The following is a 20,482-nucleotide window of genomic DNA, read 5'->3' on the forward strand; positions in this document are numbered from 1 at the left end:
CTGGCTCCCTGCAGAGCACTCTGGAACTGTTCTCACATTGCTACGTCTTAATAAAGGCTTAAGCTGAGGGCACTCGCCTGTTAGCCCCTCTGTCTATAGTCTATGGATGACTCATCTCGAGTCTGGAAGTCTAAGTGTCCTTCTCGGAAGGCCAGCACTCCTGCTGGGGCCCCAGGATGCCCGCCTACCCAGGAATGCTGTCGGAATAGTTCTGTGTAAGGCCGGCGCCGCGGCTCACTAGGCTAATCCTCCGCCTTGCGGCGCCGGCACACGGGGTTCTAGTTCTGGTCAGGGCGCCGGATTCTGTCCTGGTTGCCCCTCTTCCAGACCAGCTCTCTGCTGTGGCCAGGGAGTGCAGTGGAGGATGGCCTAAGTGCTTGGGCCCTGCACCCCATGGGAGACCAGGAGAAGCACCTGGCTCCTGCCATCTGATCAGCACGGTGCACGGGCCACAGCGCCATTGGAGGGTGAACCAACAGCAAAGGAAGACCTTTCTCTCTGTCTCTCTCTCTCACTGTCCACTCTGCCTGTCAAAAAAAAAAAAAAAAAAGTTCTGTGTAAGGGTGGCCTGGCCACCCAGCCCACTGTGTCCACACAGGCTGACTCCAGCTCTGGCAGGAGCCCCCGGGCCCGAGGACAGGGCAGCAGGGAGCAGGGAGCCGACCTTGGAGGCTATGGCTTGGCTTTTACACCGCGTCTCGGATCACAGCTGCAAGCGTGGGCGGTGTTTTCGTGCTCGCTGTCCGCAGGCCCCACTCATCACAGACTCTGTCGGAAGTTTCTTGAAGTCTGTGTTGCAGAAGTTTTCTCCTCCACTGCATGCAGAAGGCAGCTACTTCCAGTTCCTCTGGGTCGGGAGGTGGCTGCCTCAATCCCTGGAGGGAGGGGGAGAGAGGCAGGGAGAGGCGGGGGGGGGGGGGATTCAGTTCTGCAGGCATGGCGCCGCTTTCCCACTGCTTGGCTGCAGCGCTTTCTTAGGGGCCCCCTGCCTCAGGTGGCTCTAGCCCTAATGCTGTGGGGCTCCCGGAACCGTGTTTGGAAAGGCCCTCTGCACGGAGCGCAGTGGAGGCTTCTTCATGTTTGCTCTGTGCTGAGACTGTAGCCAATACTTGCAGATCCTCTCTCCACTTCAAGTGCCCACTCCCTTGGGGTCTTCGTTTTCTGCAAAATATCTGTGCGTCTGGAAGCCAGGGCCCTAAGCGGATCCGCGACACAGGTGCGCGCCATGCACACTCGCTTGGCTCTCGGGTCTGGGGATTGTGGGGTGGGCGGTGGCCCTGCCTTGGTTGGCGTGGCTGGGTCAGTGGAAGGCTGTGGACTGTGGCCATGGCTCCTGCGGGGGACACAATCTGCTCCTCAGGGGCCAGGCCAGAGCTTTTCCCACAGCCCCTTTTATATTCCTAGGACTAAAGGACACGGAGCTGAAAAAAGTGTACTTCTCAAAGGCCTTTTACCCGGTATGCCTGGTCTATGTACTCTTTTTTTTTTTTTTTTTAAAGATGTATTTATTTGAAAGACAGAGTTATAGAGAGGCAGAGGCAGAAAGAGAGAGGTCTTCGGCTGGCGCCACAGCTCAATAGGGTAATCCTATGCCTGCGGCGCCAGCACACCGGGTTCTAGTCCCGGTCAGGGTGCCTGATTCTGTCCCAGTTGCTCCTCTTCCAGTCCAGCTCTCTGCTGTGGCCTGGAAAGGCAGTGGAGGATGGCCCAGGTCCTTGGGCCCTGCACCTGCATGGGAGACCAGGAGAAGCACCTGGCTCCTGGCTTCGGATCAGTGCAGTGCGCCGGCCTTAGCTGCCATTTGGGGGGTGAACCAACAGAAAAGGAAGACCTTTCTCTCTCTCTCTCTCACTGTCCACTCTGCCTGTCAAAAAAAGAAAGAAAGAAAGAAAGAAAGAAAGAAAGAAAGAAAGAAAGAAAGAAAGAAAGAAAGAAAGAAAGAAAGAAAGAAAGAAAGAAAGGAAGGAAGGAAGGAAGGAAGGAAAGAAAGAGAGGTCTTCCATCCGCTGGTTCACTCCCCAGATGGCTGCAATGGCCAGAGCTGTGCTGATCTGAAGCCAGGAGCCAGGAGCTTCTTCCAGGTCTCCCACGTGGATGCAGGGGCCCAAGGACTTGGGTCATCTTCAACTGCTTTCCCAGGCCATAACAGAGAGCTGGATTGGAAGTGGAGCAGCTGGGAGTAGAAGCAGTACCCAGATGGGATGCCAGCACTGTAGGCGGTGGCTTTACCACTTTGCTACCCTCAGTATATTTTTAGCACCCGCATGCACCAGCCTTCCAGTCTAGGTGTGGAACTTCATGGAGTTCACATTCTAATAAACAAGCCAGATAAATAAATGCAAAGAAGGAAAACTAATAATTACAAACTGTGATGAGTACTATAAAGGAATCACACACACACACACACACACACACACAAATCAAAGTAGAGGAAACGGTGTGATTCAGTTTAGACAGTGGGATTGTTTCATCCTTTTGGAGCAGGCAGAATTTAAGTTCAGGGCCGGTGCCGTGGCTCACTTGGTTAATCCTCTGCCTGCGGTGGCAGCATCCCATATGGGTGCCGGGTTCTAGTCCCGGTTGCCCCTCTTCCAGTCCAGCTCTCTGCTGTGGCCCAGGAAGGCAGTGGAGGATGGCCCAAGTGCTTGGGCCCTGCACCCACATGGGAGACCAGGAAGAAGCACCTGGATCCTGGCTTCTGATAGGCGCAGTTCCAGCCATGGTGGCCATTTGGGGGGTGAACCAACGGAAGGAAGACCTTTCTCTCTGTCTCTCTTTCTGTCTATAACTCTACCTGTCAAATAAATAAAATTAAATTTTAAAAAAGAATTCAAGTTCAGATCCAAAGTATATGCAGGAGCCAGGCTCACAATCCCAGCTTCTGCCAGTGCAGACCCTAGGAGACAGCAGGTGATGGCGCAAGTCATTAGGACCCTGCCACTCAAATGGGAGACCTGGATAGAGTTACTGGACCCTGGCTCTGGCCCCAACCTTGACCTGTGGCTGTTTGGGGAATGAACCAATGGATGGGAGCACTGTCTCTTTATCTCTCTCTGCCTCTCAGATAAATAAGTAAGAACATAAATTAAGAAGAAAAAAAAAAAGAAGAGGAAGCCATTGATGAAGTGGATCACACACAGGGGGAACAGCACTCAGAGAGGTCTAAGCAAGATTTCTTTCGGACACTTAACTATTCTCCATTTCCAGCTTCTACTTCAGGTATAGGAAGCTGGAAAGAGCGGTGCTCATGCCCTAACAACAACAGCAAAGGTACATCATCCACAAAGTCATAACTGTTCCTGAACTCACTAGAGAGCTCAGGTTAGGAGGCAATGAACTAGTCTGAAATCTAATAAAAGACAGGCATGTCTACAAAGAGACGCTGGCTTTCATAGGCTACAAGAGCATGGGAGGAAGACAGGGCCACCCCACAATCTGGTGAGATTTTAGGGAAAATGTTTAACAAATTGCTAATGGCCAAGTTTAACACTGGTGTGAGTACACAGAACCTATGGGAGCCACACACAAGAAAAATCCACATAAACTCATAGGTTTTTGCAAGGAACCACTCCTGTGCTCATGAGAAAGAGGTCAGGGGCCAACCTGTGGCATAGCAGGGTGAGCCGAAGCTTGTGACACCGGCATCCCATATAGATGCTGGTTCACGTCTCAACTGCTCCACTTCTGATCCAGCTCCCTGCTAACGTGCCTGGGAAAGCAGTAAAGGATGGCCCCTGCACTCATGTGGGAGACCTGGAAGGAGCTCCTGGATCCTGGCTTTGGCCTGGCCCAGCTCTGGTTATTGTGGGCATTCAGGGAGTGAATGAACAGATGGAAGATTCTCCCTCTCTTTCTCTGTCTCTCCCTGTCTCTCTCTGTAACTTTGCCTTTCAAATAAATAAAGAAATAAAGAAATCTTTTATTTTTTTTTTAGTCCTACTTTAACAAGTTTCTCGGCTCTGCTTCTCTTAGAGCCCCCTCCTGGCTGCTGCAGTAGGAGGCTTCTCACTTAAATAAATCTTGTTTTGCTCACCCCCCAAAAAATCTATTTTATCTCTACTATTCCATGCATAAGCCAAATTTTCAATGGAAAGTTATGAGACATGCAAAAAGAAACACAAAACAAAGCTGTCAGAAGACAAAACGACAACAACAAAAACCCAGATTCAGGTATGAGCCACACTGTTCAAATTACACAGGGAATTGAAAAGAACTATGATAAATATATTAAGGATCTTCGTGGAAAAGTGGACAGAAGTACATGACCAAATGGAGAATTTTAGCAGAGAGATTAAAAACTATTAAAATAATTAAATAGAAATACTACAGATAAGGGGAAAAAAAAACAAGCAAACAGATATGAAGAATGCTTGGCCAGGCTCATCTACAGACAGGCTACAGCTAAAGAAATAAAGAAATTGAAGGTAGATCAATAACAATTGGGCAAACTGAATTGCACAGGAAATTGGGTGATAGATGGGGAGGAGGAATGAGGATGAATTCAACAGCGACAGGGAAGGTAGAGGGGCTGGCGTTGCGATGCCGCACGTTAACACCGCCTGGGATGCAGCATCCCATACTGGAGCGCGTCCAAGTCCTGGCTGCTCCGCCTTCCTAAGGTGTCGCTGTGTCCACCTGCCACTCATGTGGGAGACCCAGACGGAGTTCCAGGCTCCTGGCTTCCGCCTGGCGCAGCCCTGGCTGTTGTGGCCATTTGGGGAGTGAACCAGAGGATGGAAGACCTCTCTCTCTCTCTCGCTCTGTCTTTTGAAGAAATAAAGTCTTTTCAAAAATAAATAGAAAGAAGGTTGAGTATCCTTGTGAAAGTGGCAAGCTTTGACGTTGCCATGGCCCGTGACCCTGAGCCCTGGTGCCGGGTGGTGTGTGAGTGTCCCACGCGGCCCCCCGCACCCCGGCCCCCCACTCACCCGGAGACTGGCAGCTTCTGCGGCTCTCACGGTCTCACTCACAGCCCGGAGGAGCTGCTGCGCAGTGCCCACTAGGAGCTCTTCAGAGGACTGGCTTCTGGCCAGCGAGGCCTTCACCCTTGGGAGTTCACAGAAAGGAACGTACACCACGTTAAGAGATACCACCCCGAGTAAGTGCTCTTCCACGCCGGAGGACTGTACCACAGGCTGGGCTGCCGTGCTGGGGGACCATGCGGAGAGAGAACTTAACAGTTGAAAATGAAACCTTGACTTTGACTTGAAGACAGCACGACTCACACAGCAGCTGGATGGACGCCTTCACGGAACCTAACTGAAGAGAGAGCAGGCGGTCCGTGCTCCACCACCGTGGACGCCCAAGGGGAGCCAGGACTTTTTGGGACAGAGTTCTGTGCCAGCTTAGAGGCAAAGGCCCCACGAAAGGCCAGGCCACTACTTCCTATCTGAATGACTCACTTCAAGGACATCTGTTTTAAACGGAAGGTAACTGAATTATTTAGGCAGTTTGTTCTCTTCCTTGGAAAATGAAAAGGCTGTGAAACTTAAACTGACTTTAACTGGCAAAATTTTAGGACTTCTAGATTCTTTAGGAGGTGAGAGCCGTAAGCATACCCGTGTTAAGCATGCCTTGTTATCGTCTGTGTTTCTGACATTTGCTTTGACATTCTGAAGCCTGCAGGGGCCAGCCAGCTCCTAGAGACAGCAAATGATGCACCTGCAAGCTGCCTTCCATGTGTGGACCACCAGTCTGGAGCCTGCACCCCCAGCTACCTCCTTCCCCTAGCTTTGCCCTCCAGGCCACAATCCACCTGCCCGAATCACCCAGAGCCAGATCCCAGACAACCAGAGACAAACACAACACCCAGGGCCCACTGAAATGACTCAAACCAGACAGCCCTACACCGGCTTAGCCTGCTCCCCCTGATGCACCCTCTGCTTCCTGTGAAAACCAAGATAAATGCCCTTGCCCACGTTTCCCTTTTGCCTTTTGACCGGCGCTGCAGCTTCCCCACACTGTACCTGCTGGTGTAGGGACCTGTGAGTCTAAGAACTTCTCCCCTTGTGACGTCCTTTCCCTGTCTGTTTCATTTCCAGGGTATGCTGACAACACCACCCATATCTGAAAAGCTAAAATTCATTGTACACCCTAGGGTACTGTAGGTTCTCTATTAAAAAACAACAACAACAACACCCGGGCCGGCGCTGTGGCTCACTAGGCTAATCCTCCACCTACAGCACCAGCATCCCCAGGGTTCTAGTCCCGGGCAGGGTACCAGATTCTGTCCCAGTTGCTCCTCTTCCAGTCCAGCTCTCTGCTGTGGCCCGGGAGTGCAGTGGAGGATGGCCCAAGTGCTTGGGCCCTGCACCCCATGGGAGACCAGGAGAAGCTCCTGGCTCCTGGTTTCGGATCGGCGTAGTGGCCATTTTGGGGGGTGAACCAACGGAAGGAAAACCTTTCTCTCTGTCTCTCTCTCTCTCTCACTGTCTATAACTCTGTCAAATAAAAAAAAATAAAAACTAGAAGACAGCCTTGTGGATGTCTTCAACACAAAAATAAACATTAAAAGTTTAAGAGATACATATATTCAGGCTGATTGAACATTAAACAAAACAGCACATAGTACCCTGTAAACATGTACAGTTTTTGTATGTCTGCTGCAGTTTTGACTGCAGCTTCCTGCTAACGTAGACCCAGGGGGTGGAGGTGAGGGCTCAGGGAGTTGGGTTCCTGCCACCCATGTGAGAGACCCAGATTGAGTTCCCGACTCCTGGCTTCCGCCTTCAATCCAGCCCAGCTCCAGCCAATGCAAGAATTTGGGGAGGCCTGCGCTGCGGCTCACTAGGCTAATCCTCTGCCTTGTGGCGCCAGCACACAGGGTTCTAGTCCCGGTCGGGGCGCCGGATTCTGTCCTGGTTGCCCCTCTTCCAGGCCAGCTCTCTGCTGTGGCCAGGGAGTGCAGTGGAGGATGGCCCAAGTGCTTGGGCCCTGCACCTGCATGGGAGACCAGGATAAGCACCTGGCTCCTGCCATCGGATCAGCGAGGTGCACAGGCCGCAGCGCGCAGCCCGTGGCGGCCATTGGAGGGTGAACCAATGGCAAAGGAAGACCTTTCTCTCTGTCTCTCTCTCTCACTGTCCACTCTGCCTGTCAAAAAATTAAATTAAATTAAATTAAAGAAATTAAGAATTTGGGGAGTAAAACAGCAGACGACAATTTTTTATTCTCTCTCTCTCCTCCACTCCCCATCTGCCTCTTAATTACTTAATTAATTAAAAAATCAATGCAGTTCTAAATAGAAGAATTTTGGTAGCTAAGCTTAGGGCAATCATGTACCTGAAACATTATTTCCTGAAGACCCTTAGCCAGGTTTTATTCTACATTTTAAAAGAATGCATACACTTTGTTTTAGCAATCTTATTTTTATGCCTCACAAAAACTGATAATAATTTTAACTATTAATCTTTTCCATATTAAAAGAATAATAAAAGTTTGTTACTGGTGACTGTGCCATTGCAAGTTACTAAGAGACTCAGGTTGAAATGAAATTGTTTGATGATGACATTATCATGTTCTATAGTAACCAACAGGAAAACTGTTAGAAGCAGACCACTAATGAAAACTGCTCAATCCCAGAGTTTGGGCATATTAGACACTATGTGACACGTGGCTGCACCGATTCAGCAGTAGTAGTATTTAAGAGGCAAGAGACAGACGAGCAGAAGACAGAACTCCCGTTTGCTGGTTCACTTCCCAAATGCCTGCACTGCTGAGCTGAGCGGGGCCTAGGTCAGAATCTGAGAACTCAGTTGAGGTCTCCCACATGGGTGGCAGGGACCCAACTGCTTGAAGCACCACCTGCTGCCTCTCAGGGTCTGCACTGGCGGGAGCTGGAGTCAGGTGTCAGAGCCAGGACTCCAAGGCAGGTCTACTGATATGGGATGTGGGCATCTTACCCAGTGATCTAATTACCAGTACAAATGCCCACTCCACATGACTGTATTTGTTTTTCAAAGACAACTGCCTTTTCCATTAGATGTTGTTAGTTTAAAATAGAGAGCTAATAGCCAAAACATAGACATGGTTATGAAGAAAGTTCATCACGGTAGCTTAACCCTGAAGTGTATCCCTGGCACTTGGCAAGGAGGAGGGGCTGGTGTTGAAGAGCAGTATGTTTTGATATTTGACATCTGATCATTAAAACTTCCTTATGGCGGGGCTGGTGTTATGGTATAGCGAGAAGGCCACGGCTTGTGACAGCGGCATCCTATGTAGGCATTGGTTCATGTCCTGGCTGCTCCACTTCCGATCCAGCTCCCTGCTGGTAGCCTGGGAAAAGCAGTGGAAGATGGCCTGAATGCTTGGGCCTCTGGCACCCATGCAGGAGACCCAGATGAAGCTCCTGGCTCCTGGTGTTGGCCTGGCCCAGTGCTGGCAATTGCAGCCATCTGGGGAATGGACCACTAGATGGAAGATATCTCTCTCTCTCTCTCTCTCTCTCTCTCTCTCCCTATCTCTATCTCTCTGTTACTCTGACTTCCAAATGGACAAATATTTTTAAAAGTTCCTCATGGGTACTTTCTGGTCACACCTGCTTAGCAACTAGTTTTCCATGTTAAATCTTATTTTCTCTTATGTTGTCACACAGTTGCAGTGAAATGAGAAAAGGTCCAAGCTTAAATGTGTAGCTTTTGTCCTAAGTTAAAACTCTGTGTATCATTCCCCAAATAAGAGCTTAGCGGTTTTCACCAAAGCCATTTCCTACCTGGAGATGATACGGAGCTGGCTGCTCATCGTTTGAATCTGCTCCGCCTTGCACACCAGCTCCTGGGAGCATCTTGGATCCGCGCAGTTCTTAGCAATGATGCAGATAAGCCTGGCAAAGTCTTGTGCGGAGGTCACGATTTTCCTAGCCGAGGTAATGAGCTGATCTTTGGTCTGTAGCAAAGACCCGTGACAGTTAGGAGTAGCTGGACAGCGCCCTGACGTGTCCCCCTGAGCCCCGCCCCAGGAAGCTGGTAAAAAACTATAAAGCAGCCCAAATGTGCCGAGCACCTCTCACTTCCGCCCCCAAGGCGAATGTGATCTCAGCCTCTCCTCCAAGGCTCCTTCCTGGTGAGAGACTCACGCTTCTGAAGTGGGCGGAGTCAAGGGCCATGGCTCCACCCCCTGTGTGGGGCCGCTCCAGGGAAGGCAGCCCAGGCTCCTGGTGGCGACCTAGCCCACTCTGCCCAGGAACCAGGCTGGCCCGAGGTGCAGAGTTGGCCTCCAGCAGGCCCAGGGCAGATAGGAACCCCCTGAGAAGGGCCAGGTGTGAGGACAGTCCAGGTTGAAGGGGTCTTCCCTGTAGCAAAGGTCACACGGGAGCTTGCCCACTGGGACTCCATCACTACCGGACCAGTGACAGAGGCCACCTACCAGACAGTGGATAAATTCTGACCCTGCTGAGCCTCATTTTTCTTTTTTCTTTAAGCATCAGAAACCTGTATTCAAAGGCAATCTTAAACATACTGGTGAGGGGCTGGTACAGTGGGTTAAGCCTGTAATGCAGGCATCCCTTATGGGTCTGGTTCGAGTCCTGGCTGCTCCACTTCCAATCCAGCTCTCTGCTATGGCCTGGGAAAGCAGCAGAAGATGGCCCAAGTCCTTGGGCCCCTGCACCCACGTGGGAGACCCAGAAGAAGCTCTAGTTTCTGCCTGCCACAGCCCTGATTGTTATGGCGACTTGGGGAGTGAACCAGCGGATGGAAGATTCTCTCTCTCTCTCTCTCTCTCTCTCTCTCTCTCACTTTCTCTCACCCCAACCCTGCCCCATTCTAAACCTTTCTTTAAAAAATGGTGCATGTTGACAGAACCAACACAAATAAAAGCTGTGCTTCCCCGGCTGACAGGGAGCCCAAAGCCAGCTTTGCTGGCCAATCTGGGAGGAGCAGGCCATGGGAGGAGGAGAGCCAGGCCAAAAGAGGACACCCCGGAAATGCCACATGTCCTGCTGCGGGATCACCTTGCAGAGACGGGATGGACCTGCCCTCCCCAGATCTGGTTGGGCTGCCATGTGAACCAAACAGGTGTGAGAAGGTTTGCCACTCACATAATGAGGCTTTCTGGGGAGAGCAGAGCCGCTCCCAACTATTATTGAATTACTCAGTGAAGCCAATAACTATTCCCAGAAGCTGGAGGGAAGCAGCCCTCTTCCTCCCCAGCTGTTCAAGTCCCGGATGGCTACGCTTCAGTGGGCTACAGTCCTTGTTACCCCTATTTCGGGGAGCTTAAAAATAGGAAAATGATGGAGCCCATGCTGTAGTGCAGCAGGGTAAGCCCCTGGCCTGCAGCACCGGCATCCCATATGGGCGCCAGTTTGAGTCCCAGCTGCTCCACTTCTGATCCAGCCTCTTGCTAATGTGCCGGGGAAAGCAGCAGAAGATGGCCCAAGTCCTTGGGCCCCTGCATCCATGTGGGAGACCCGGAAGAAGCTCTTGGCTCCTGCTCAGCTCTGGTCATTTGTGGCCATTCGGAGAGTGAACCGGCAGATGGAAGATTTCTCTCTCTCTCTCTCTCTCTCTCTCTCTCTCTCTCTCTCTCTGTAACTCTGCCTTTCAAATAAATAAATAAATCTTTAAACATTTTTTAAAGGTAAATGGCTCCCCTCGGTTCCTTCTCCTGGGCTTTAAGTAGTCCTTGATTGTACTAAGTTGCGGCTTTCTGGAAATCATCTTCCCCGGTGGCAACAGGACAATGTCTTAGCAGCCAGGCCCTATAGAGGGGAAGGAAGAGGTGATGTAGACTCTAGGCTACAGCAGCCAGAGAATGAAGGCAGCACACAGAAGTGCTGAGTGCCACCTGGCCCTGCCACTGGCCCTTCCTCAGCCCAGTTCCTGGGGGACAGCAGGGGACCCCATCCCCCACATGATGTCCAGGCTTCTCCCCACCACGGTCTCTTGGAGCCCAGTACCAGGAGGCGTCTCCCCTTCAAACTCTGTGCCATCAGCAACACCTCCGTGGCCATCTCCCGAGTGATCCGTGTGAGTCGGTTGTCACCATCTGCGCCACCATCCCCTGGCAGAGGCTGGGCCAGCTCAGCAGGTGGCCAGTCGGGGTGGCCGCTCTGCCGCTGCGAGAAGAGACAGATTAGACATCATCCAATTTCTGCTCTCAGGCCTCTCACACACAACGGGGATGCTACTGCCTTTTTCATGTTTTTAAAAGAAAGAGGGAACCCAGAGGGTGTCCTGACTCTGCCCTTCCCACTCTTACCCAAACACGTGCGGAAACAGCGAGTAGAGGACAGGCACAGGAGGGGTCCCTACAGTCTGTGCTCCACTCACCCAGAATCTGCGTGAACTAAACCTGGCACGCTCTCGAAAAAGTTACAATACCACACTGTATTGGGGCCGGCGCTATGGCGCAGTGGGTTAAAGGCCCGGCCTGCAGCACAGCCATCCCATATGGGCGCCGGTTCTAGTCCCAGCTGCTCCACTTCCGACCCAGCTCTCTGCTATGACCTGGGAAAGCAGTGGAAGACGGCCCAAGTGCTTGGGTCCCTGCACCTACATGGGAGACCTGGAAGAAGCTCCTGGCTCCTGATTGGCACAGTTCTGGCCATTGCAGCCATCTGGGGAGTGAACTAGCAGATGGAAGACCTCTCTCTCTGTCTTTACCTCTCTCTGTAACTCTGTCCTTCAAATAAATAAAATAAATATTTTTAAAAAATAAAGAAAATATCACATCGTCTTTTTCTCTGGGAATTTCCATCTTAGAAGAGAGACTCTGCAACCCCCAAAGTAATCCAGGAATCCTTGAATGTTCCTGCTTTTGGGACCCAAACGCTTCCTCATGTTAGTCTACTGGAAAGGGCTTTGCAAACTTGCTGTGAATAAGTTACTTTTTCCTGTTAACTGGGTGGCCACTCCTTTCTAGTGAGAAAGAGAATGGGAGCAGCTCTGACCTTGAGATGTGAACCACTGCTCACGGCCAGGCCTTGCCCTTCTCCTGTGGGACCTTTAGCAGGGCCTCCCAAAGCCTTGATCCTGGAGTCAAGACAGCTGTTCTGTGCTTGAAGGCAAATCCAGGAACAGAGGGTCAAGACATCCTGGATGGTCCCTCTGCCTCACTGTCTGGACCCTGAGCTCCACAACGCAGGGGCTGTGCCCAGGATAGAGGCTGGAAGAACACATGGGAGGGATTCTGGGCCCACCCTATCCCCTTTTCTCCCCAGGCACCCCAGTGTGGCAACATATGCCTCAGATGGCAAAAATACCACTGCTGCGAGGTGTGAGCTCATGGTACATACTAGAAAATTCTATCTAAATCAGATGACGATTATTTGTATTTGGTCCAAGGATATATGTGTAGCAAATATTTCATCAAAGGATGAATGGGAATCAAAGGACACCTGTATCAGTCCTTGTGGAGAGACTTGGCACAGAGCCCATGGCCTGGCAACTGTTGCTTGGGTAGGCAGCTACATCCTTCGCTGGTGAGCTTGTGGGAAGTGGGCTGTGGCTGACAGTGTGGAACAGGGAGACTGATCATCCCAGAAGAGGTAGGGTGAATCCTATACTTGAGCTGTAGCTAGAGAACTCAGATGGGTGTGCAGGTGAGCAGCTGTCATGTGACAGATGGGACGACATGGGGGAGTCTGGGGCCAGGAGGCTTCAGGAGGGCGGGCAGGTTGGGCTGGGCTAAGCGTATCTTCTTGGAGCCTTCTCAGGCCCTGCCAACCTGTTCTATGTCCCACTGACTTTGGTCAGTGTAAGTTAGCTGAAGGTTTGGGACCCACGTGTCTGTTCTTCACCGTGGTAGGAAACAAACACAGGTGGAAGGTGTGCAATGGACCAAGCACCTTTCTCTAAGTCCTTTCTGCCTATGCTGATTCAAGTAGCATTCCTGCCTCTTGGAAACAAAAGGACCTTCACTGGCATGGGGATGTAACATCTGCGGAAGCCAAGGTGGCAGCCTGAAGCAGCCTGTCCCACGAGAGGAGTGCTGTCTGTCACAGCACGGGGATCCCTGCCAGTTGGGGGTGATAAGGAAAACCTCCTGGAAGACAGTAAGAATTCTGGCCACTGTCATAGGATACTTCCTATAGGCCCACAAGTGCAAGTATTCTGGATGCTTTCATTAACCCCCCACCAGGAGATTGCCAATGTTCCCATTTCCTAGTCTAGAATACTGAAGTCCAACATGGTCACAGAGCTTCTCTGAGATCTTGGCTAGGAAACAGTGGAGGCAGCACAGCCCAGGCAAACGGATGCCTGAGCTGGGGATCTTTCAGGCTGCATGGGCTGTCTGCTCAGTGTGAATTACCCATCTGGGCACCAAGACAGCTTTTTCTAAAACTTGGCAAGGCCTTTGATTACTAGAAAGAGAGTGGAGATGGGGTGAAGGAGAGATGCTGAGTACCCCACCCACCGTGTCCAGGTCTGCTGTGGTTGGCTCAGCAGTGTAGGTCCCCACAGTGCTCCCAGGGCTGCCTGTCGGTGAGGCACCCTGAGAATCCACACTGCCCACCATGTCGGTTCCTGCTGCAGCCTCCTTGCAGTGGAGCTGAGACTGGACAGAGTCTTGTTCTGGGACCCTTGGTGGCTCCTCCGCAGGTTTCAAGCACTGGGCCAGGAGTCTCCAGGCCTCGGAGTGACCGCCCTTCCAGGCCCGGAGCTGGGCCATGACATAGTGGGCCTTGGCTGCCCACTCCCACCGAAGCCAGTCCAGGACGTGCGTCCCCCACTCCTCGGGGTGTTCTCGGAGCAGAGGGACCCTCCGGGCCACCTCCTTGGTGAGGACAAGAATGCTTTCCAGAGCCACCATAAGGTCTTCTTGACAGGGCCCAGACTCTCGGCTACTTGCCACAATTTCCTGCACAGCTTGGATTCTGGACGCCATTGTTTCCAGGGAGCTTTCTGGGCTGCTCTGGGGATCCTTGCAGCCAGAGCGTCTCGAGAAGAAAACATTTTGCAGGGCACATTCGTAGTCTGCATTGATGCTCCTGAAGTGGCCAGTCAGGGACTTGGCTCGCAGGGCGAGCTCCAAGCAGAGGAGTTGAAAGCGTGTAGACAGGCTGGGAGACGGCTTAGGGCAGGAGACCAAGATCTGTGCCACATCCAGCAGAGCGTCTGTGAGCACGTGAACCTCCCTACATAGAAAGGAGACCTCACCCTTGACCTGCTCACTCCGACTCAGTGGGCCAGACAGCCTGGCAGCCTCTCGCAGCCTCCGAGAAGCGTCTGCTGCCTGCTCCAACCCTTCCTTCAACCCCTGCTGGCGTTTCACTGCCTGCCGTAGGGGAAGCAGGAACAGGCCTTGTCTCTCGGTGAACCTCTCCATGTACTGAATGAGGTCATGGACAGCCGCTGACCATAGAAAGCACCCATCTTCAATGTCCTTTTCCCATGACTTGGGGGCTTGGAGACCATCCCAGGCCAGAATGGTGTCCATCAGTTGTTTAGCACGGGTCTCTGCCTCCTTCAATCTGCCTTGCATTTGTAAAAGTGCTTCTGGGAGTCCGGTTGAGTTCGGGTCCTGCTTAGTCAAGTCCCTGGGCCCACTTTGAGCTGCTAGCTGAACCACTGAGGCTAAATTCTGCTGAAGCTCCATGAATACTGCCATGTTCCCTGGTAGATCAGCTGTTCGGTTGTGACAAAACAGCTGTTGACACAGATGGTACCAGTCCCCAGCCACAGCTACCAAACTCTGTCTGGTCTCCCTGGTTCTCCCAGGGAGCTGGAGAGTCCCTTTCAGAAGCCCATCAGCTCTAGAGGCTGTGTAATGGGCTACCTCCCTTGGTGGCTCACAGGCAGAAGGTCTCCGTGCTGAGATCTCTGGGAGACCTGTCATCCGCTCTGACCCCAGGGGTCCCTCCCCAGCCAGGGCCTCTTGATCTGCATCCACAGCTGCACCCTGCTCCAGCAGGCCGATGCCAGCGGAGGGCACTGTCTGGTGGTCCTGGCTCTCTACAGCGAGGATGAGTTTGTTAATGGCAGGGGGTGCAGAGACCCTCCTCTGTGGTTGTATGTCAGGAATCCAGGGGCAGGAAGGATGGTCCCTTGGGGAACAGGAGGTGCCCGGGTCACCTTCCTCTAACCCAGGCACCCTCTGGCATTTCAGTTTAGGGGCATTAGTGTCCCAGAGGCTGGGAAGAATGAAACCAGGATGGCCCTTGGCAATTCGTAACCTCTGGACTTGGATCCGAAGAGGGCTGAGGATATCCGGGTGGTTGGTTCCATCCAACCCCTCCAGCACGCTCTGCGCTGAATAGATGAGTCGTTTTGCCATGGCTAAAACCACGTCTGTGTCCTGGGAGCTGTGCCCACCTGAGCAGCGCTCAGCAACCGCACCCAGGACCAGGCAAGACTGCGCCAGCTGCTGGATCAAGACTCTGAGGCCATTCCGGAAAATGGGGTCTCTTTCTTGGCCCACATACCTGCTCATGACTTGCACGATGTGTGTGGCTCGACCCTGTAAATACACCACAGGTCTACAAAACTCTCTGGGATCTCCATTTTTCAAAGCCCACGTGAGGAAGGGCAAATGCCTGGTCATTTCCTGAATGGACACGTTCAGGAACTCAGGAATATTGAGAACATCATCGAAACATGCTAACAGGCATTGGGACGCACCGGCCCAGGCCGGAAGCAAGGCCTGCAGAGTGGCAGGGTCCTGGTCCAGACCAGATCCTTGGGGGCTTCGGGAGAAAAGCTGTTGCACTCTGACCACGAGCGCCCACAGGCCCACTGTGGCAGCCTCCAGGTCTCTGCAGGTCTGCGGCCGCGGGCAGCAAACCAAGACCAGGTGAGCCACCCTGAGCATCTGCTTGGCTTGGTCCAGGAAAGCCGTAAGGAAAGGCCGGAGGCTCTCGGGCAAGGCTTCGCCACCGTTCGGGCAGCCTACTTTGGGGGTCGCCAGCGCGGTCTGCACCAGTCTCTGAAGAGGGCTTTGCGTATCCGTGAACGCGTCCAGGATCTGGCGCAGTAGCGCAGTGCGGACTCCCTGGGAGAGGGCCTCGGTCGCGGCCCGCAGCGCCGCGCGCTCCTGGGTCGGCTCCAGGTTCCCGCGGCCGGGCCCCCAGGCGCACAGAGTCCCACGCAGCTCCAGCAACCGGCTGCAGCGGGCCACTAAGCGCAGCCTCTCCGGCGGGGCGCAGCCAGCGGCCAGGCGCATGCAGTGCCCCAGCACGGCCGCCAGCGGTCCATCTAGGAGCCCGCTCAGGCTTCCGGCCCTGGGCGCCGCCAGCAGCTCGCTCAGCTGACGCAGGCGCCGGGGCAGCGTGCCGCCTCGCGTGCGGCCCCGGGCCGCGGCGCCGGGGTCGAGCCGCGCCAGGAGCTTGCCCAGGGCCTCCCGGGTCAGAACAAGAGCGTGGCGCCGGGAGGCTGCCAGCTGCGGGTCGTGCGGGTGCCGCAGGTGGCCTCGGGCGGCCGCGACGAGGGCGGGAACGCACGCCCGGAGCAGGTGGCCGGGCCCGCGCGCCGTCAGAGCCCCTAGGCGCAGCAGCGCCGCCGCCAGGTCTGCGAAGGGGCCGCTCAGCGAGGCCGCGTCGTCCTCCACCTCCAGTGCGTCCAAGCAGGTGAGGCACCAGCCAACCGCCAGCGCCGTCCTCCTGGCCCTCGCCGCCTCTTCCAGGAGCAGGACCTGTGCAGACAGCCGGGGAGAGAGGCCTGGAGATGCATGCACGTTTTGGAGCAAGGGCGAGAGCAATGGCCCCTACCTAACTCCCAAGACAGACCAAAGGGAGGGAGGAGCCACCTGGGAGTAGCTTCGCAAGCGAACAGCTGGTTTACCTGAACATGGAAAGCCGCCTGCACGTAGCTATATTTAATGTGGGGCCTGGCCTGGGTGAGGATGGTGGCTGGAGGGATGTGCCCTCCCAGACAGCTCCGTCCCCTGCCTTCCGCGTGCCATCAAGAGCAGGTGGCAAAGCCCAGGCTCTGTCTCTTATCCACCCATTTCCAACCCTCTTTTAATAAGGACCTGTAAAATTAGGAAGATTCCCCCGGCCACACACACACCACCAACAACGATTAACCCACACTATTACTTACTGATGAGCAATTGTATTTGATAGTGTTTAAGGCACATGGATTCCAACAGGGCCTCATGAATGCAGTCATAGTAGAGTGTTGGATGGAACATGGCCAGTGTTTGGAGACTGGGAGTTGGTCCTGGTTTCCTGATACCCCTCCAGCCGAGGCCAGTGCAGTGGGCCTTTGGTTTTCCAGTCAGTATGACAAATAAGCTGAGTAGCTGAGGTTTCAGGGGCCTCTCCCCATGGCTCATGGCCACAGACAGGGTGGAAAATAACCCTTTTGGTGACTCCCCGCCCTCCCCTTAGAGGTAAGTGGCTAAATGTAAGTGATGAGGGGACTGCATGTGGGTTTAAGATCATAGACCTGGGGCTGGCACTGTGGCACAGTGGGTAAAACTGCCACCTGCAGCACTAGCATCCCATATGGGTGCCCATTCACCTCTCAGTTGCTTCACTTCCGACCCAGCTCCCTGCTTATGGCCTGAGGAAAGCAGCGGAAGATGGCCCAAGCGTTTGGGCCCCTGCCACCCATGTAGGAGACCAGAAGAAGCTCCTGGCTCCTGGCTGCAGATCTGCCCAACTCTGTCCGCTGTGGCTGTTTGGGGAGTGAACCAGTGGATGGAAGATTTCTCTCTCTCTCGGTTTCCTTCCCTCTCTGTAACTCTGCCTTTCAAATACATAAATACATCTTTTTTTTTTTTTAAAAAAAGACCCTAACTCAGTATGACTGTTCAGCTCCCTGTGCCAGCTTCTACTTTTAGCCTTTTAGTTGGCAATGGATACTTCGCCTAGGATCTTGGCAGAAAATTGGGTGGGTTTCTCTCTGGGGCAAGGATCCACTGTGAAAAGAACACGCCCATCCATGCTTCCCAGCAGTGGGCTTTCTGTTGGGACCAGCCAGCCGGCCGGCTCTGACCACAGCCTCACCTTGGCAGTGCCCACCACGATCTGCTGTGCTGTGGTCACGAGCTCCTCCCGATGGCTGTGACACTCTGGCTGCAGGTGAAGCTTCCGGGCCACGCAGGAGATGTTCCTCCCAGAAAGGATGAGAGACTCGGTGGCCGGCTCCATTTCCGCCCTGAGCCACTCCTCCCCTGAGTCAGCTGCCAGCCTGCACAGACAGCATGCTGTGTTACAAAGGGAAATGTCCCCCTAAGGAGAGCAGGCTACGCAGAAGCAGAGCACGCAACAGCGATTCCCATGGAGAAGTCCGGCTGCACTTAGAGTCACGGAAGTCTCTCCAAGATACAGGACATTCATCAGCTTTTTGTCAACATAATGGCATAGCTAACTTAATAAAGAGAAAGGGCTTACTTATTTCACAGTTTTGGAGGGTCAAGTCCAAGACGCCCATTGGTTTGGTCTCTGATGAGGCTGGGGGATGGCACTGGTGGAATACTTGGGGAGGAGGGATCAAGAAGAGAAAGAGGGGGCCGGTGCTATGAAGCAGCAGGTAAGAGCCCTGGACTGAAGCACCCACATCCCATATGGGCACCGGTTTGAGTCCCGGCTGTTCCTCTTCCGATCCAGCTCTCTGCTACGGCCTGGGAAAGCAATAGAAGATGGGCCAAGTCCTTGGGCCCCAGCACTGCACCCATGTGGGGAGACCCTGAAGAAGCTTCTGGCTCCTGGCTTCAGATCAGTACAACTCTGGCTGTTGTGGCCAACTGGGGAGTGAACCAGTGGATAGAAGACTTTCTCTCTCTCCACCTCTATGTCTCCCTCTCTGTAACTCTGCCTTTCAAATAAATAAATAAAATCTTAAAAAAAAAGAATAGGGAAATGTCAAAAGGATACAGAAGTCAATTGGAAGAATGTGTTCAATGACCAAAGCTGGAACAAATAAATAATGTTGAATAATAAAATAATAATGACAGTATTAGATTATAACTCATAGGATGAAATAAGAATTCATGAGGCAATATTGTATGAATAAACACATGACTCAATAGATAAATGAGGAAGAAAGGACAGAATTTCTTTATAGAATAATTCCACTTAATAAATGTAGGTGGAATAACAGCAATTAAAAATTATCATTAGGCAAACAAAGTAATGACTCTTGCAGGCAAGGGGCATAGTGTGTGCTACCATAAATGGATAAAAAGTTGAGAAGCAGAACAGTTACCTAAGTGTTTTCATAAGGCTATTTATCCATTTCAAAAGGAAAAATTATAGAGAAATCTGTTAGCACCTTAATCAAGTGATAGTATAAAGTCATCAGTAGTAAGGCACATCAAAAGCTCTTGGAGAATGCATATTATAAAACACTAAGCCTTAACTTCAATTTTTTGCACCAAATTAAACTTATCTTTTTATTTTTTTAAGATTTTATTTATTTATTTGAATTACAGACAGTGAGAGGGAGAGACAGAAAGATCTTCCTTCCTTTGGTTCACTCCCCAGATGGCTGCAACAGCCGGAGCTGCACCAATCCAAAGCCAGGAGCCAAGTGCTTCTCCCTGGTCTTCCACGTGGGTGCAGGGGACCCAAGCACTTGGGCCATCTTCCACTGCTTTCCCAGGCCATAGCAGAGAGCTGGCTTAGAAGAGGAGCATCCAGGACTAGAACTGGTGCCCATATGGGATGCTGGCACCACAGGCGGAGAATTAACCAAGTGAGCCACGAGGCAGGTCCCAAACTTATCTTTTAATTCTGTTTTTCATGAACTTTCTTTTTTAAAGATTTATTTATTTTATTTTAAAGGCAGAATTATAGAGAGAGAGAGGGAGAGACAGAGCAAGAGAGAGATCTTCCATACTCTGGTTCATTCACCAAATGTCCACAATGGCCAGGGCTGGGCCAGGCCAAAACCAGAAGCCTGGAGCTTCTTCCAGGTCTCCCACGTGGGTGCAGGGACACAAGTACTTGGACCATCCTCTGATGCTTTCCCATTAGCAGGGAGCTGGATCGGGAATTGGTGCCCATATCAGATGCTAGCCCCTCCATGAACATTAAGTACCATAGTACACAGGTATTTCTTTTCTTTTTTAAAAGATTTTATTTATTTGAAAGACAGAGCTACAGAGAGAGAGAGGGAAAGACAGAGATCATCCATCTGCCACATGGCCGCAATCGTCCATCGTCCATGGCCACAATGGCCGGAGCTGGGCAGATCTGAAGCCAGGAGCCAAGAGCTTTGTCCAGGTCTCTCACATGGGTGCAGGGGCCCAAGGACTTGGGCCATCTTCTACTGCTTTCCCAGGTCATAGCAGAGAGCTGGATTAGAAGAGGAGCAGCCAGGACTAGAACCAGTGCCCATATGGGATGCGGGTGCTGCTGGCGGAGGCTTAGCCCACTACGCCACAGTGCTGGCCCCACAGATATTTCTTTATGTGAATTTTTAAAAAAGGATAAATGGAAATATGGGGAAGAAAAATATGGAAAGAGGAAATAAAAACGAGAGAGGGAGGGAGAGAGAGAATCTGGAATAAATGTAAACTAAATGTAGGAGCTGGAGGCGGCGGCCGTTCCCGTCGGCCTCCGGCACGACTGACCGCGGACAGGCCCGAAGGCGGG

The 20,482-nt window shown here is 52.5% G+C and overlaps 1 protein-coding gene across 1 annotated transcript in view; it reads right to left on the reverse strand.

The window, feature by feature from the left end:
* Positions 1–539: 539 nt before the first annotated feature.
* The window catches only part of LOC127489680 (uncharacterized), a 28,040-nt gene continuing 8,097 nt past the window's right edge, over positions 540–20,482 (reverse strand). The window contains exons 2-7 of the mRNA XM_051841412.2: positions 17,891–18,074; positions 13,357–16,569; positions 10,898–11,056; positions 8,711–8,883; positions 4,929–5,046; positions 540–875 (exon numbers count right to left, since the gene is read on the reverse strand). Of these exons, the coding sequence (XP_051697372.1) occupies positions 687–875; positions 4,929–5,046; positions 8,711–8,883; positions 10,898–11,056; positions 13,357–16,569; positions 17,891–18,074 (4,036 nt within the window). The 3' untranslated portion in view covers positions 540–686. The remainder of the gene's footprint in view (positions 876–4,928; positions 5,047–8,710; positions 8,884–10,897; positions 11,057–13,356; positions 16,570–17,890; positions 18,075–20,482) is intronic.

The sequence above is a fragment of the Oryctolagus cuniculus genome, chromosome 2 (genome assembly GCF_964237555.1).
Source record: "Oryctolagus cuniculus chromosome 2, mOryCun1.1, whole genome shotgun sequence".
Classification (NCBI taxonomy): Eukaryota; Metazoa; Chordata; class Mammalia; order Lagomorpha; family Leporidae; genus Oryctolagus; species Oryctolagus cuniculus.